The sequence below is a fragment of the Camelus ferus genome, chromosome 6, assembly GCF_009834535.1.
Source record: "Camelus ferus isolate YT-003-E chromosome 6, BCGSAC_Cfer_1.0, whole genome shotgun sequence".
NCBI classification, from domain to species: Eukaryota; Metazoa; Chordata; class Mammalia; order Artiodactyla; family Camelidae; genus Camelus; species Camelus ferus.
Window position 1 is genome coordinate 71,069,058 of NC_045701.1, and position 18,656 is coordinate 71,087,713.

The following is an 18,656-nucleotide window of genomic DNA, read 5'->3' on the forward strand; positions in this document are numbered from 1 at the left end:
GTAATTTATTTCTATAATAAGTAACTACATAATGGATGTTACGAAATTCAAAAGGTACAAATGATACACAGTAAAAAATTAGTTTCTGTTTCCCCCTGGCCCCTAGCTAACCAATTCTTTTCCATAGAGGTTATCAGTTATTTAAATATCCCTTTAGAATTGTTCTGTGCAGATACCAACATGGTGTAAATGTTTGTATGTGTGTATTGTTGCATATATATGTATGTTTGTGTACATATATATATATATATATGTATTTTTTTTACACAATAGAAGCTTACTGTACTCATTGTTCTGATCTTGCTCTTCTTATTCATCCTTTTATTTGTATTTAGATGCCCCAGGAAGATTTTTTAACAAAAGAAAAACTCAAATGAATTTGAAATATGGTTAACTTGTCACCATGGTAACATGTATTGAATAGATGTTCTTACTGATGGCAGTTCCCTCACAGCATGAAAAATCTAACTCAGTAAAAATATTTTTATTTCCAACAGCTCTTTACTAACAGTGGTTTTCCTCCTCTATTACTCACCCAGTGAACTGGTTTATGGATGGCCATTGTAGAGCCCTTCAGCCCTCATTCTGATTCCTGGTCTTTTCCCCATCCTGAACTAGGCACCTTTGAAGCACTCTTCAATCTAAGCTCACTTACTGGGATGTAGTGTTCACCACCAGAAGCCTGGGATAGCCCTTTCCTGCCTCTCTCTTCCCTCCCAGCTGAGCCTCTCTCACAGATTTTAGGACCTCAGATATGGAAATGGTGCTTAAAAGGAATGGGTTGCTTTTGAGCCAATGGCACAAGGTAGCCTCTGCTGTACCCTTTGGTTACTTGTTCTTGGAGGGTTCCTGAACGCTCTCCCACAGTGTTAAGACTAACCCCCTTCGCCTCCTTCTACTCCCACCCCCCTACCCCTCTCCCATCTCTCCCCTCCTGCCTCCCTCGTACACACTCCACAGTACTGCCCTCCTGGCTGTGTCCGTGGGTTTGGGTTTTCCTTGGTTTCTCTTCCCTGGTTAGAGATGCAGGCAAGTAAACAGCTCCTTAGTTTCCCTCTCAGGTGGTTTGCAGAGATGAGGAACATCTCAGCCCACTTCGTCTGTGTGGAAATGCCCCGATCCTCTGCCTCTGAAATCACTTTGTTCTTTGTCAAACCTCTCAGCCAAACACATTCCCTCCACACAAGACCCCTCGATCACCCACATATCAGCCCAGCCTGGGACTTTTGGACACATTTTCCTGAAATGGGACATTCCAAGGCATTAGTGTAGAAGGGCTGGTTAACATTTGCTAAAGCCACCCGGTTCATCTTTTGTATCTTGAAAAATAAAGTTCATAAAGGACAAAAATAATACTAGTAAAGTTTACCTAAAAGGTGAACGTTTCCTGAGAGCATTTGATCTGATTCCTTTTGGCCTCGCCGTGAGGAAATTTCATTTCTCCCACGTCTCTTTAACTATGCTGCCGACAGGTGGAAATCAATTGCCAGAGATCCTTTTAATAAAAATCCTAAGTAATTGTCAATTATATTATTTTTCTCCTAATATTGTTTTACATTTAAAGCTTTTGTGATGCATGCATATTGAAAGCAGTGTTAACAGGATTGAAGAATCAGTAACAAAACTTGTGACACACAAAAAAACCTGTCTCTAATGAAGTAAATAAGTTGTAAGAGCTTTTTTTAAGCCTCTCCCTGAGGAAGTATACATTCACATACATCCTTACAACTGATACATGTTGGTGTTTGTGATATTTAGATGGCAGTTTTTAGGTCTTTATTTAGTATATCTAGGCTTACCCTCTGAGCAAAAATACCCTTGTTTTGATCTTGTATGCATGTATAGAAACTAGTATTTATTGTAGTAATTTTACTTTGAAAGTGTTCGCAAATGTAAAGTCTTGTGTTAATCTTTAGGTCATCAAGGTGTTACTACACCAGCATTCTACAGTAGCCCTCCAGGTTGGCCCCTGGGCTCTGTTCCAGCCTCCTCTCTCCTCAGTTTCTGTTTGCTCACTGCGCCCCAGCCACACTGCTCCGTCCCTTGCCTCCAAAGTGCAAACCTTTTAGAGGAGTCCAGAGTTCTGTGAGTGAGCTCGGATTGAGTAGGCTTCAAGTCACTTTTGTTCTGTGCTATATTTCTAGTACTTGACACCCAACAGGAGACACTCATTAAATACTTGTTGAATTTAACAATGAAGGGATAGTAAGACTGAGAAAGACCAAATGCTTTTCTAATTCTCACGTATGGACCAATACATGGTGCCCAGCTGCTCTGATTCCTAGCCCAGGGTACTTTCAATAAGACCATCTCAACTCTCGGCATCAAGGTATTTCCTGTCTCTCAATCTAGACCTGCCCTGGCATTACTGGAGTTTTTCATTACAAATTACTTAATTTTAACACTTTCCCTTTTCCTTTTGTCCCACTTCAGGATTACAAATCAGTTATTCACTTAGTTTGTGAAGGTCGTCTTCATCGATCATTTTTTCTCTTTTTCTCATAGGCGATCTTTGGCAGCCAGACACTACCTAACTCCAGTATGTGGACAATAAATAATGGTGCAGCTTGCGGAATTTCAAGTGCCACAGCTAGTGGCCAGAAGCCAACTCTGCCACAAAAAGTGGTACCACCTCCAAGTTCTTCCTCCTCCCTAGTCCCCAAACCTCCATCTAATCACAAACAAGTCCTCAGAAAGGCAACATCCCAGAGGGCTTCCAAGTAAGTTTCCAGTAATCTTCTGTTCCGTTTCTTCTGAGCTTCTTCACAATTCTGTTTTAACAGTGCTCTTTGTTTATGGAGGCTCTAGACAATTTTTCCTGAAATGTTGAAAACAAGGAACGCCTGATGGGGAATGAAGGCTAACTCTGGTTCTCAGCCCTGGCTACAAATTAGAACCACCCGGGGAGCCATTAAAACGTGGTTGATCTCTAGGCTCTACCCTGTGGGAGGGGCAGGCACTGTGCCGTGGGGTTGTGTTGAGAGCTGCCACTGGCAGGGTTCAGGTCACTGCTCACCAACTCTTCTGGCCTCTACCGGGAGCCGCAGTTGGACAGTGCACCAGGTGACAGTGCTGACTGTGGGCTTGGAGGGAGGAAATGAAAACTTCCTCCTGGATGTATTCTTCTTTCAGTCATTCTACAGTTAGATCTTTTCCATATAAAGTTCAACACGTTTCCCTCACCCTCACTCTTGTTTGTTCACTTTTAGTTATTTGAAAGGGAAGACAAAAGATTGGGATGTCATAGGAGGGATTCACTTCATTGACATTAGTCAGCTGGCTCTGTGTAGGAACAATGCTTTGGCTTTTTTGTAAATTTTTTATTGAAGTGTAGTTGGTTTACAATGTTAGTTTCGGGTGTGCAGTAAAGCAATTCAGTTATATGTGTACATACATACATTTTTTTTTTCAGATTCTTAGAAACAATGTTTCTAGTACCTGTTGTCTACCTCTTTCACCTCAAAAAAGACATTTCTGTTCATGAATCACATTTTTTTAGGTCACATCCTTTGCTCTATCTCCAGCCATTTTTCACTAGTAAACCAGAAATAGACTGACAAAGAGTGTTGGTTCTAGCAGCCCTTCTCTATTTAAAATTGGGAGATTTTTCAAAGATGTCTGGATGAGGCAGGCATTCCCCAATGGATAAACACCTGGAGGAGATTTGTGTATTTCTTTGCTCTCATTAAGGCTCCTCATTCACTTGTCCTTCACAAAATCAATTTTAGTTGTAAGAAGTAATCCTAGGACATAGAAAAAGCAGTTACTGGTTTTTTTCCCCCTTGGATAGTGAATCAAATTCTGGATTTGGGTTGAAAACAACCGCTTGTGGTTGTTTTAATTATATGGCTGTCATTATTCATTTATCCAGCAGATATTTATTCAGTGCCTACTAAATGCCAAGCACTGTTCTAGGAATAATTGGCATTATAATGACTTTAATAGAGTTCTCTGGAGCAGTAGGGAAGGGCAATAGGAAGGCTGTAGTTCATGGATGAAGGCTAATAGCACAATAAGAAGGAAGCTGTCCTGGGTTCAATCTTTAGTATCTCCTTTATTTATTTATTTATTTACTTATTTATTTACATATTTATTTACTTATTTATAAGTTGAAGTACAGTCAGTTATAATATGTCAATTTCTAGTGTACAGCATAATGTCTCAGTCATGCATATACATAGATATATTTGTTTTCATATTCTAAAAAAAATTTTTTTTAATTAAAAAAAAATAAGAAGGAAACTGTATGTCCCCTCACCCTAGAAGCCTTAAAGACACAGCCCTCAGAGCCAGGCTGCCTGTATCACATTCCCCCTCCACACTGTACTGACTCCAGATCGTTGACAAGTTACAGATTACTTAAAGTCTTGGCTTCAATTTTCTTATTTGTGAAGTGGGGATAATAAAGAGTATCTGCTTCATAGGACAGCTGATAAATATTGGCAGAGCTGATACATGTATAGTACATAGAACAAGACCTAGCACACGTAAGAACTCAATAAGCCTTAGTAACCGTGGTAAGCATTCCAAAACCACACTCTGCTTCCCAGATTTGAGAAGCTAAGTAGGGAAATCAGGGAGTCGGTTATGAATGTCAAACTTGCCGGTGGGCTCCTCGTTTGTGGATTCTCCGATTATTGCCAACACCCTGAAGTGGCCCGTGGTGGCCCCTGTGCCTAGCTGGTCTGCTGGTGGAGAGGGGGGCTCCATCAGCAGGCAGCAGGGCTGGACATTTGAAGAGACCGCTCACTGCCCTGAACTCACTGCTGGCAGCCGAGCTCTTCAGCCCTCTGAGATAGAATCGCAGCTCCATGGACAGACTTTGCTTTGCTGCATTTTTGTGGTTTCTTCTTTCTGACAGGCAGGAGTGTGGGAAAACCGGAAACAGCTCAGCACCAAAAATGCATAAAAAGGGGGGAAAAAAAGCAAGATTTCTTCAGAATTTAAGAAATATAATCCAAGTATCAAAAGGCATGCTGTGAGGCGTTGTTCCAGGAAATAGTTTCCAATTTGCCTTTAAAACTCTAGCACAAGTCTCTGAAGCTAAATAAGTTAGCACTAATGGAGACCTTAACATTCTCTCCCTTACATGTACAATGTACAGTGTCGTGAGAGCCCCACTGTTTTCAATATTCTTCTAACTTTTAGGAAAAAGAATAGCATTGTTTTCATCTGAACCAACTCAATGCAAAGCTCCCTCTGGGAAGTACCCAGATAAATTTTTTAAAATAATCTTTTTATTTAGAATTATTTCGGATTTACAGAAAAGTTGTAAAGATAGTACACATAAAGGTAAGCACACCGAGTTTCCCCATTGCTAACAGCTTATACGGCCATGGTACATGTGAAGAATGTGCCACACTAAGGACTGCTGTTGGTACATTACTGTAAACTCAACTCCATACTTTATTTGGATTAATGAAGTTATTTTTAATATAGAGAAACCTTTCATGGCTCATGAAATCAGGATCCCAAGTATCAGTTGATACACTATTTTTATCATTCTAAAGTAATTCTTGTTCCTAGCCTGCATAGCAAGTTACTTAACATCTGTGTGACTCAGTTTCCTATTTAAAATAGGGATAATGATAATACCTCGTGGGATTACTAAGATAAATAAATTAATTAATGTCAAGTACAAATACAGTGCCTGGTTAATGCTAAGATGGCATTTCAAGAAATTTTCATGTAATTTTTTGCTTTCTTCTTAGAAGATGTGTTGCTTCATTTGCTTGGAGCTTGTTGTGGCTTTATTCTGGCTCAGTCCAGATTAATCAGGAACCCTCAGTTATGACTGATCATACTGAGTCACACTCAGGAATGCCATAGTTGTCCCAAGAGACACAACTAATGAGAAGTTGTAATGAGCTTTTGACTGTGCCAAGCCCTGTGTTTTTGGGTTGAACTTCAAACTTCTCCTAGCACAGAAGTTGGCACTGGACAAATATAGAAGCAATTTCCAAGAGCATCAAAGTTTCCACATCCTAGAGAGTTGAATTTAGAGAACAATAGAACATAAAAGATGGAATGTCGTTTGGATTTTGGTGCAGAGGGAGTTGAGAATCAGAACAGTGGGGTCCTGTTTCTTTATGATAATAGTCAAGTTGCTTTCCCTCTAAAGGTTTCAATTTCCCATCTGTAGAACAAAAACCACTGTCCCCACTGAATAATTAACCAAAATAACTTGTTTTCAGTCTATTCTGTTAAAAGCTTTTTTATGAGCACGTTTGTTTTTTAATCCTGATGCTTTACAGCCACTTTCTTCATCCCTTCTTGGTCCAGCAGTGCTTTGTTATAGTTCCCAAATTCATATACGTGTATTTCCTTTCGTTAAATATCATTTGTCAATTCTGTGAAGAGAATGACTTAGAATTTTTTTATTACCTTTTCCATAGTGCCAATACCCTTTCTTGATTTTCCTCTTGAAGGCTTGCAACACTTCATAATTTAGAGCCCACTTCAGAGCCTCCTTTCAAAACTATTTGTGGCATTTCTTCCAACAGTCAGCTGAGCTAATAAGGATGATGGCCTAGGAACAACTGCATGCATGTGAACTGTCTCTTCCTTGTAGAAGACCTCTTTTTTCAGAGCCAGAATCACACTCTCCAGGAAATATGGAGAAAGAAACCTGAGAAGATTCAAGTTTGCCAGAGACATGGGCTTAAACTCATCGACTGGGGATGAATTTGGAAGGGCAGGGTCAAAGCTGTTTACCTTGGGATTTCTCTGCAGAAAGAAAACTGTGTAAGAAACACCAGACTTAACTAAAGGGCTTTTCTTTAAATAGCTGGGATTATCATTCCTTGCCCAGGTTTTAGGATATTTTGCATCAGGGTGACCTCCGTGGAAATTGAATGCAACTGCTGTTCTGTGTCAGCACCCAGGACAGTGGTGTTTGCTGACGGCTGTTAGGGATTGGGGGAGAGGAAAGCAATCAAGAGCCCAAGAGTATGTTAAACCAAACACCAATTAATGTGACTTGAACATTTGGTGATGTCAGTGATATGATGAAGATGCTCAGAGATTAATGTCAAGAAAAATATAAAAATAAGGATCAGGGAAAAAAGTCTACTGTATCTTTTTGACATATGAGTCATTAACATGAAGCAAAGTGATCAGGATTTCTAATGGTCCAAAAGTAGGTTCTCGATCTGAGCACTGAAGATCTAATATTGTAGGTTAACCATCTTCTATCAGCCTTTCAGCCTTTTATTTTGTGTAATTTCAAGAAATATAATCAAATTTGTAGCACATCCATCCTTAAATATAGGATTTCTGAATTATGCAGTTCCAAAATATATAATCATAGACTTTTAGTGCTGGAAGAGAAAGGCCTGGATGGAGGCATAGTGCAGGGCTTTCAGTGTAGTAAGGTACACAGATGAACAGTGGCAGAACCAAAGCCAGAATTCATATTACCTACTGTGCTAACCCTATTCTCTTCCAATAGACCACTGATTTCAAAGCCCCCCACCAATCCATTCAAATCTATTTGGTACAATGAATGGCAGATTAATAATCCTAAAATACTGCCTTTGGAAAAATGCAATGTCAGCACTTAGGAACTCATTTCCTTGCCTTTCTGCACCAATTTTGCCACTTAAATGGCCAGTGAAATACTCAAAAGGAAGTAGGATTAGTGTCACTGTCATATAGAGGACATTGGAGAATAAATATAACTTAGGGGATGAAATACTTGTATGCTGAAAGCTATAAGACACTGATGAAAGAAATTGAAGAAGACACAAATAAATGGAAGGATATTCTGTGCTCATGGTTTGCAAGAATTAATACTGTTAAAATGTCCATACTACCCAAAGCAATCTATAGATTCAGTGCAATCCCTGTCACAATTCCAATGGCATTTTTACAGAAATAGAACAAACAATCCTAAAATTTGTATGGAAACACAGAAGGTCCAGAAGGTCCTGAATAACCAAAACAATCTTGAGAAAGCTTAGAGGCATCATGCGTCCTTATTTCAAACTTTATTACAAAGTATAATAATCAAAACAGTATGGTATTATCACAAAAACAGACACATAGATCAATGGAACAGAATAGAGACCCCAGAAGTAAACCCACACATATGTGGTCAGTTAATTCATGACAAAGGAGCCAAGAATATACAAGGAGGAAAGGACAGACTCTTCAATAAATGGTGTTGGGAAAATTGGACAGCCACGTGAAAAAGAATGGAACTGAACTACTATATTACACCATACACAGAAATTAACTTAAAATGAATTAAAGACTTAAATGTAAGAACGGAAACCATAAAACTCCTAAAAGAAACATAGGCAATAATAGCCTTGTCATTGGTCTTGGCAGTGATTTTTTGGATTTGATACCAAAAACATAGGCAATAAAAGCAAAAATAAACAATTGGGAGTACATCAAACTTAAAGATTTCTGCACAGCAAAGAAAACCATCATCAAAATGAAAAGACAGCCTACCAAATGGGAGAAAATATTTTCAAATCACATATCTGATGAGAGGTTAATACCCAAAATATATAAAGAACTCATGCAACTCAATAGCAACAACAACAACAAAAAATGTGATTAAAAATGCTCAGAGGAAATGAATAGACATTTTTCCAAAGATGGCATACAAATGGCCAACAGATACGTGAAAAAGGTGTTTAACATCACTAATCATCAGGGGGATGTAAATTAAAACCACAAGGAGGTATCACCTCATACCTGTTAGAATGGCTGTCATCAAAAAGACAAGAGATAACAAGTATTGGCAAGGATGTGGAGAAAATAAACCCTTATGCACTGTTGATAGGAATGTAAATTGGCATGGCCTCTATAGAAAACAGTATGGAGCTTCCTCAAAAAATTAAAGATAGAACTACCATATGACCCAGCAATCCCACTCTTGGGTATATATCCAAAGGAAATGAAAACAGGATATTGAAAAGATATCTGCATTCCCATATTAATTGCATTATTCATGATAGCCAAGACATGGAAACAACCTACATGTCCCTCAATGGATGGATAGTTAAAGGAGATGTGACATTTATATACAATGGACTATTATTCAGCCATGAAAAAGAAGGAAATTCTGCCACTTGTAACAATATGGATGGACCTCGAGAGCATTATGCCAAGTGAAATAAGCCAGACAGAGAAAGACAAATACTGCACCATTATATATGCAGGTTTCATATATATACTTACATATGAAATTTAAAACAATAACAACAACTGCATAGAAACAGTGGGAAAGTTGTTGCCAGGGGCTGGAATGAGGGAAATGAGAAGTTGGTAAAAGGGTACAGAGTTTTACTATAAGTTAATAACGTCTGAGGATCTAATGTAAAATATGGTGACTATAGTTGATAACACTGTATTATAACTGAAATTTGCTAAAAGAGTAGAAATTAAATGTTATCACTCAAAAAAAAGAAGAAAGAAAAAGATAAATCCATGAGGTGATAGATATATTAAATAACTAGAAAGGGGGAATCCTTTTACAATATATACGTATGTTGAATCACCACAATGTACACTTTAAATATCTTATAACTTTATATGTCAGTTATACCTCAGTAAAGCTGAAATTTTTTTTACTGAAAAAAGTATATCTCAAAAGATATTTGAAATGTAGGCAAAGGTATACTCAAAGGTAAATTCATAAGCTCAGTTATTTTTATAGGAAAAATATGGAAGGATTGAAATTAACCAAGGTACAAATGGCAAATTAGTTTCAACCAATATACTGGCTTTAGCTGAGTACCTAGAGTGTCATGTTGGAAAGAATTATGAAGACTTCTCTGAGCTCAGCAAGGAAGAGAGCTATGATAGATTAGTAATGTCTACCACCGACACGGAAGATGTTGAGAGTACTGACTATGCACACCACATATTTGTCATACCTGAAGTAAGCTTCCATCTGTAGAAATTAGAAAAGGGTCAGTAAAACAAAGCTAAGAAAAACAGATCAAAGGAAATTAAGAAGAAAGCAATATAAACTGAAAAGCAAGCAGTGTAAAATTAGTTAAGTTCAGAATCTTATTTAGTTTGGGGTTAGGGGACAGGAAAGGAGAAAATAAACACAGCTCTGCCAGAAAAATAAGAGAATTGAAAATAAGAAAAACACTTTAAAGTAGATATAGAGTAAGCCAGAAAGGGAATATCATATCACTTATATGTGGAATCTTAAAAAAAAAAAAAAGACACAAATGAACTTACTTACAAAACAGAGACAGACTCACAGACATAGAAAACAAAATTATGGTTACTTGGGGGAATGGGGTGGGGGAGGGATAAATTGGGAGTTTGGGATTTGCAGATACTAACTACTATACGTAAAATAGAGAAACAAGAAGGTCCTACTGTATAGCACAGTAAACTATATTTAATACCTTGTAATAGCCTATAATGAAAAAGAATATGAAACGGAATATATATATGTATAAATGAGTCACTATGGTGTACACCAGAAGTTAACACATTATAAACTGACTATGCTGCAATTTTTAAAAAAAAATAGATATGAGACAATTGAAAAATTATGAGAACACTACACATAATTGTATGTGACTAAATTTTTAAAACTGGATGAAAGATAATATCTTGAAAACTATGAACTATCAAAATTGAATCTTGGATAAAAAGAAAGCTCAAGTAGAACAAGTATTTAAACTATCTAAATTGGTTCTTAAAGAATAGGGTACATGAGTAGGCCTAGGAAGCAAGTTTAAAATATCTCTCTAAAGTAGTTCTTTGAACCTATTTTCTGAAATCTTTGGAGGCTTCCAAGTGCCTGTGAGATAAGGTCAAGAGTCTTTACTCTGGGCATTAAAGCCTCCTGCAGTGTGTCCTCCAACCTGTCTCCACTCTGCCTCACACTCATGGTTCCGTTCATTGTTCCTACCTGCTCATGTCATGCCCCCTGCTCGGAGTGCCCTTAGCCATCATGAATCTAAGTCCTGCCTTTTATTCAAGATCAAGGTTTTAATTTATCATGCTGATGCATCTTTACTAACTGTCCCAGTCTCAACTCCTCAGCTGACTTTGCCATCTACCTCCTTGTCGTATTTTTCCTTTTCATAAGTGTTCTGCTTTCCAGAAGTCTATTAAGGACAGATACTTTCATCCTTGAAGTTACATGTCTTCATCCTTTTATGACATATATGTTGAATGTCTGCTGCTATGCATTGCTCCAGATGTTGGTGATAACACCCAGTGGACAAGGCAGACATGAGGCCTATTTTCATAGAGTTTGTTTTTGAGAGAGGAGAGCTACATTCAGTGCTCAGCCCCCGCCATAGCTTATATTCATCATAAATTCTCAGGAAATGGTAGTGGAGGAGATGGTGTGAAGATGGAAATGGTGAGACATCAAAGTGAATGCATCAGGGGTCACTGAATAACAATTATCTCATCATTAATTATTTACACCATGTGGAGAAGTGCATGGTAAGCAGTGGAGCACAATTGCTGACAGCCTAGAATTTCAAATTAGATTTGAATCCTGGCTCCTTCACTTAATTGACTGTTATTTAAGGATGCATCTAAGCCTCTGTTTTATTTCTCTGTAAAATATTACCTATATCATGGAGCTGTTCTTAGGATTAAATGAGATTGTGTTTCCCTGGCATACATCAATTAAGTGTCCATTGCATGCTGGTTGATATAGTAATTTGTGCTGCTGCTGCTGTTCCTACTAAAAGAAATTATATTTTTGTTGTTAGTAAACTGATATTTCTAAGTGTGATTTGGCTCTGGCTAGCAAGGCAATGGAAATTCAGACACATTCTGATTTCCTGAACCTTAATAACTCTAATGACTATTGAAGGCAAAGGCTTAGTTTCAAATAAAATGAAAGGGACCTGCTGATCTCCAGTCAAGGTGACTCCTTAAGTTCACACTTAATATTCCCCCTCTCCTTCAAACACACAGCAATGACAGATAAAGCTTAAAGATGAAAAAAGAAATATGAGAAACATCTCCCTGGCCCCATAATGTACAGAAATAAGTGACAATTGGTGAATAAGGCTGAAGCAACAAGCTCTCTGAACTCTGCTGTGGAAGCAGGTAGTAGCCTGGAGCTCAGCTCCTAGGGTATATTGGGGCCTAAAAGTGCCCTACTCAAGAGGAGAGGTGAGGCCAGATTCATTAATAGAAAATAAAACAGTGATTTTTCAACTGCAAATGATGTTGTCCCCCAGAGAACATTTGGCAATGTCTGGAGTCATGTTTGTCATAACTGGGTGGGGGAGGGGTGTTGCTATTGGCATCTAACAAGTGGAGTCTAGGGATGCTGCTAAACATCCTGCAGGGCATGGACAGTTCCCCACAGCAAAGAATTATCCAGTCCAAGATGTCAGTAGTACCAAGGTTGAAAAATCCTGAGCTAAAGAATGCAAAGAAAGCAGTAGGCTCTCCTGATGGGAGACTGATAAAACTGACATGGACCACTGGCTGAGGCTGCATCTTTATATGGACCATGGGCCTACAGAGTTAGAAAGATAATGAGACACCCTTGCAACTGTTCATGTCTCAGAACTCACCTGGATTTCTAAATATCACTGAGGCAGAGGCACCAAAATACCACTGGTTCGGGACTGGGGCCAGGGGGACTGGGTGGAGGCAACTATAAAGTCTTCAAACAGGGAGGGGTAAACAAGTAGAGAGACAAGGGAAAAATGATTCCTAGGCAAAATGAGCCTGCAAACCAAAATTCTAAAACACACGAATAAATCTAATACTAAGAAAGATTGCCAAGAGAATCAGCACCTGAAGCATGAATTCCTTACAGATGAAATCAATATTTTTTGAATGATCAGAAGAATTGGATCATGTATCTAATAGGAGTAGCCTGTGGAACATGATGTGTGTCTCTGATAGGGGTATCAGAAGAGAGACCTGAAGGACACTCTGAATAAGCACTTCTTTAAAAAGTGATAACTGAAAATTTTCTGGAATTGAAGAAAGATATGAGTCCTTAGATTAAAAAAAAAATTCCTTGTACCAAAATAAATGCACCTCTAGACACATCATAGTAAAAGTGCAGACCATTAAGCATTAAGGGGAGTCTCACATACTACCTGAAGGAAAATTCATTTTAGCTACAAAGAAAAACAATACCAGTATTCTCTTCAGAAACAAATGGCAGAAAACAAGAGCTTATAGCTTTAAAGTGTTGAGGTAAAGTAACTTTCAGTCTAGAATTTTATATATAGCTAAACTGTCATTCAAGAGAGAAGGCAAAAATAAAAATAATTTGAGACAGTCAAAGTCTAAGAGAATACCACCCATGACCTTCACTGAAAGAACTAGCAAAAGTAAAAGTGAACACAGAATAGCATGAAACAATGAAGTGCAAAAATTTTATAAAATGTCTTTAAATGTTAGTGACCATAAGAATAATTAATTGTTGATCATCTTTAAAAAGATGAACCATGTTTAAGATGACAAAGGTAGGATTCAGGGACAAGAATATTCAGTGGATAGTGAATGTATAACAGATCTGTGTCAAGTTCAAGGGCAAGACAGAAATACCGAATAGCTTTACACTTTCTTAGGAAAAAACAGCTAAATAATTGATATTCAGCCTATAGCTTTCAAACCAACAGAGGGAAAAGGAAGAGAATGTAGAAACTTTATGAATCCAGATGTGGGGGGAAAAAAGCAAAGGAAAAAGATGATAAATGGAAAACAAAAACTAAGATAAAAAAATACATGAGTAATCATAATAAACATTAACAGATTACACTCTTCTATTAAAAGATAGATCATCAAATTCTATTTTTTTAAATGTTCAATTATAAGCTGCTTAAAAGAGACATACCCAAAGTAAAATCTCACAGAAAAGTTAAAGATTAGAAAAAGGTAAACCATACAATACTAATTAGAAGGAAAACTAGTATGGCAATAGATAAATTCAAGTTAATCAAAAAGCACTGATAGGAATTAAAAAAACTTTTATGCATTTAACATAACTTCAAAAGATATAAATCAAAAGCTCACAAAATCATAAAGAAAAATTGGCAAATTATCAATCATAGTGGGTGGTTTATTTAAATAAACTTCTATGAGTAATTGATAGTTAACTCAAATTTCTGAAGATTTTGAATATTTGAAATGCAGAATTAACAGTTTGCTTTGATAGGTGCCTTTTAATCTTTTTGACCACCACTCATAATTAAAAAATACATTGTGCATGCAATCAGGTAAAAATATCTGTACATATGTATATGAAGTAAAAGTTTCACAAAATGCTATTTCCTATTTTTTTGAAATACTGATTGTTTCCCCTAAATTGATTTTACAACCCTCTTACGAGTCACAACTCATAGTCAGAAAAACACTAATAGCCATGCATAGACTCCTGGGCCCAAAAGGGAGAAAACACTCTTTTCAAGTATACATGGAATATTTACAGAAATTCAGCACATACTGTGTCACAAATGAAGGCTCCACCCATTTCAAAAAATCAGTATTAAACAGTTCATACTTTATAACTATAATAAATATACTTAAATTAGAAAGAATAAGAAGATAATGGTTTTTTAAGGCCCATGTGTTTGGAAATTTTAAAAAATAGAGTATGTAATACTTGTTAAAGAGGTAATCATAATGAAAATCATAAAACATTGAGAAGTGAACTGCTGTGAAAATACTATACATCAAATTTGTGGGATAGCCAAAATTGCACTCTAAACTTGTAATCTTAAATACATGTATACAAAGACGACAAATTTGAAAATCAGTGAGTTAATCATTTAACTTGAAACACTGTAAAGGGAACAACAGAGTAAATTAATAAACAATCAAAATATATAATAAAAATATAGAAATCCCCTAGAACATCCTGACACATGGGAGAACCTGAAAGAACAGTGCCTCAGTGTCTGGCACATGACAGGTGTTCATTAAATACTTGGTGAAGAAATGAATGAAATTGACAACAAACAATAGAAAGGCTTACCTCTTCAAAGACTAATACATTTTAAAAGGGAGGGAAAGGCCCACATAAATAATACTAGGAATAAAAAGGAATGTAACAATAAATATAGTGGATTGGATAGTGTATGGTGTATTTAAAATTAGTGCTATACTCCAGTGCTGCACAAGAGGTGACTTCACTGTTTCGTAAATTGGTTTTGGAACCAGACCCACATTAATAATGTTCTCATTGTTATTTGCTAAGGATTAGCATATTAGCTTCTATTTGTGAAATGCATATATAATCCCTGGACGGGATTACACATACACCTCTGTGCATGTGGGTATGTTGTAAGGAAAATTGTAAGATATTTAATCTGCAAGTAAGTGTTTGCTAAGAAAAGTCAGTCTTTTTTTTGGAATTCAGTTCGTTAACTTAACTTGCATCTTGGGATTTCTTCTGCCCTTTGGGAATTGAAAATGGTTGGTTGTCACCAGGATTTTATAAAAATGATCAAGTTTGACAGAGTTTCTTTCCAGGACCTTCACCATGGCTATTTGCCACAGTCCTGGTGAGGTCAGCATTTCTAGCTCTACTTTTCCTGTAAGATCTCGAGCATTTTCCTTTTGTGGGTCCTTCCGTCTCCAGAAAGGTCATCCCTGATGTGGTGGCATGGATCCAAGACAAACTTTTACTAAACTGTTGAAATAGAAAACTGGTACCTCTGTGTTGGAGATGTGGAAAGCCTTGCAAAGAACTCGAAGAGAAACAGTGTAGCACCAAACCACAGGCAGCCTTGTGAAGCAATGAACAAAACAGATCTTAAAGGAAGAGTATCACTTTCAGGAAAGTTTCCACTGATGAAAATAATGGGGGTGGGGGTGGGGAGGAAACCACAAATGAAGGAAATACAGATCCATGAAAAGGCACATCACCCTTACCAGCAAAGTGGATAATGGGAATTTTACTCGTTATAGCTCTCCTAGACTGGTGAAGGTGTGTTATTATGTAGGCCGGCTGTATGGTGTGGTCTTAATGCCAGTGGGATTCCCAGCCAGCCATTTGATCAGCTGGTATTCCCTAAGTAGAGACTTGCACTAGAAGAAATCTTTCAAAATAATTAATGCAGGCAGTATTTCCACTTAGTGAGGTATTATTTGTTTGTAATGTCTTGTTGAACAACTTCTTTGAAAGGCCCGGAAGAGCTCTTTTCCCTTAATGCCCATATCAGAATCTTTCTTGGACTTTAGGAAAATGGAATAAGCAAGAAGAGTAGGTAAGAACGGAGCAAGTGAACTGAATTCTGAGTTAGGAAGTGTGCATTTAATACTTAAGGAAACTCTTCAGGTGCTAGCAATGAACATGTCCCAGGAAGGTTCCTGCCTTTTTTGAGACATCACTGTTAGTGGAATTCTTCTAATTCTTTGTTGCTGCTATACATGGCCGCATATCTTGCTTCAATTTTTAAGTGGCTCGGTTAATCAGGAAGCCTGCCCTTCAGCAGCTTTTGATAATTACAGTCAGTTCATCTGCAGAGAAGGGTCTGAACTAAGCCGTTACCACAGCTGAGATTATAGTAAGCCTCCAGCTCGCAGCCCTTGACTTACATCTGACTCTTTTTCACGTTCTAGAACTTGCACCATTTCCAGGAAGAACAATCAGGGGACACTGTGGGATTAGATAGTCACATCCAGCACTCTTACTGGTTTGAACTCTAACTTTTGTATAATATAAATTAATTGCACCTTTCTTGTCCCATCTTTTCAGTATTTCTCACCACAAAACTCTTGATACTTTTATAACTCATTTTTTCTGAATTTATCTTTGGCCACCTCTTCATATTCCACTTGTGCTGTGATCAGAAAACAGCAGGACAACAAGTTTATACTGGACAGCACAGGGAACTATATTCAATATCCTATAGTAACCTATGGTGAGAAAGAATATGAAAATGAATATATGTATGTTCCTATGTGACTGAAATACTGTGCTGTACACCAGAAATTGACACAACATTGTAAACTGACTATACTTCAATTTAAAATTAGAAAAAATAAATAAATAAAAAATTTTTAAAAAAAGAAAGAAAACAGCAGGTAATGGAGCTGCACCCAACACAGGTTTAACTTTGCACATTCAGGGAAAGAGAAAGTACAATTTCAGTAGTGGCTGATTCCACTTGATATCCCACCCAGGATAAGATGGGAGATTAATTGTTCCTCCAGTCAGTCTCATTTCCCACGAGCCCCTCTTACAGGAAGAGCATCCCACAGTAGTATGTGTTATTCTCATGTTTGAAGACTCATATTCTATATAAGCCAACTACTTTGTTTGGTGTGCAGTTGAAGAAATAGTGATTCATTCTGACGCTAGCAGAAAAAAAGATGATATGTGTTAGATTTGTTAAGAGGTAGTTTGTTGATCTCAAATGAGACCTCTCTTCCAAAGAGAGTTTAAGAGTAATTTTGACTAATTTTGATTTCTGCTTTGTAGGTTGCCAGTTAATTACATTTTGACTTTAATAGCAAATTGCTACCACCCAATCAAAAAATGGGCAGAAGGAGGGGAGGGTATAGCTCAGTGGTAGAGTGCGTGCTTAGCATGCACAAGGTCCTGGGTTCAATCCCCAGTACTTTCACTTAAAAATAAATAAACAAATAGCAAACCTAATTACCTACTCCCCCCACCAAATGGGCAGAAGACCTAAATAGACATTTTTCCAAAGATGTATAGATGGCCCATAGGCACTTGAAAAGATGCTCAATATCACTAATTATCAGAAAAATGCAAGTCAAAACTACAATGAGCTATCACCTCACACTGGTCAAAATGGCCATCATTAAAAAGTCCATAAACAATAAATGCTGAGGGGGGTATGGAGACCAGGGAACCCTTCTATACTCTTGGTGGGAATGTAATTTGGTGCAGCCACTATGGAAAACAGTATGGAGATTCCTTAAAAAGCTGGAAATAGAGTTACCATATAATCCAGCAGTTCCAGTCCTGGGCATATATCTGGAGAAAACTCTTAATTCAAAAAGCTACATTCACCCCAGTGTTCATAGCAGCACTATTTACAATAGCCAAAACATGAAAGCAACCTAAATGTTCATCAACAGATGATTGGATAAAGAAGTTGTGGTATATGTACATATATGTAAGTACACATATATATTGGAATACTACTCAGTCATAAAACAGAATAAAACAATGCTATTTGCAGCAACATGGATGCACCTGAAGATTATCATACTAAGTGAAGTTAGTCAGACAAATATATATCACTTATATGTGGGATCTTAAAAAAAGACAGAAATGAACTTATTTACAAAACAGAAACAGACTCACAGACATAGAAAACAAACTTACGGTTACCAAAGGGGGAAGGCAGGGGATAAGGATAAATCAGGAGTTTGGGATTAGCAGATGTAGACTGCTGTATATAAAATGGATAAACAACAAGGTCCTACTGTATAGCACAGGGAACTATATTCATTGGTTTATAGTAACCTGTAATGAAAAAGAATATATATGTATAATAATTGCTGTGCTGTGCACCAGAAACATTATAAATCAACCATACTTCAATTGAAAAAAAAGCAAATTGCTGTTAAAATCCAGGTTCTAAATATCTTTTGGTCATTCTACAGTTTAGCACTAATAATCCATACTGAGTAACAGTCAATGAGTCATCCATTTTAATATTTCTTTAGGTAGATAGGCATATAGTGAATGCAAAGATTATCAA

The 18,656-nt window shown here is 37.2% G+C and overlaps 1 protein-coding gene across 17 annotated transcripts in view; it reads left to right on the forward strand.

Annotated features, from left to right (window-relative positions):
• Nucleotides 1–18,656, forward strand: part of TTLL5 (tubulin tyrosine ligase like 5) — a 254,847-nt gene that overhangs the window by 189,748 nt on the left and 46,443 nt on the right. For all 17 annotated transcript variants that reach the window (XM_032482399.1, XM_032482401.1, XM_032482408.1 and 14 more), the window contains one exon: nt 2,506–2,720. In XM_032482399.1, coding sequence (XP_032338290.1) covers nt 2,506–2,720 — 215 coding nt within the window. The remainder of the gene's footprint in view (nt 1–2,505; nt 2,721–18,656) is intronic.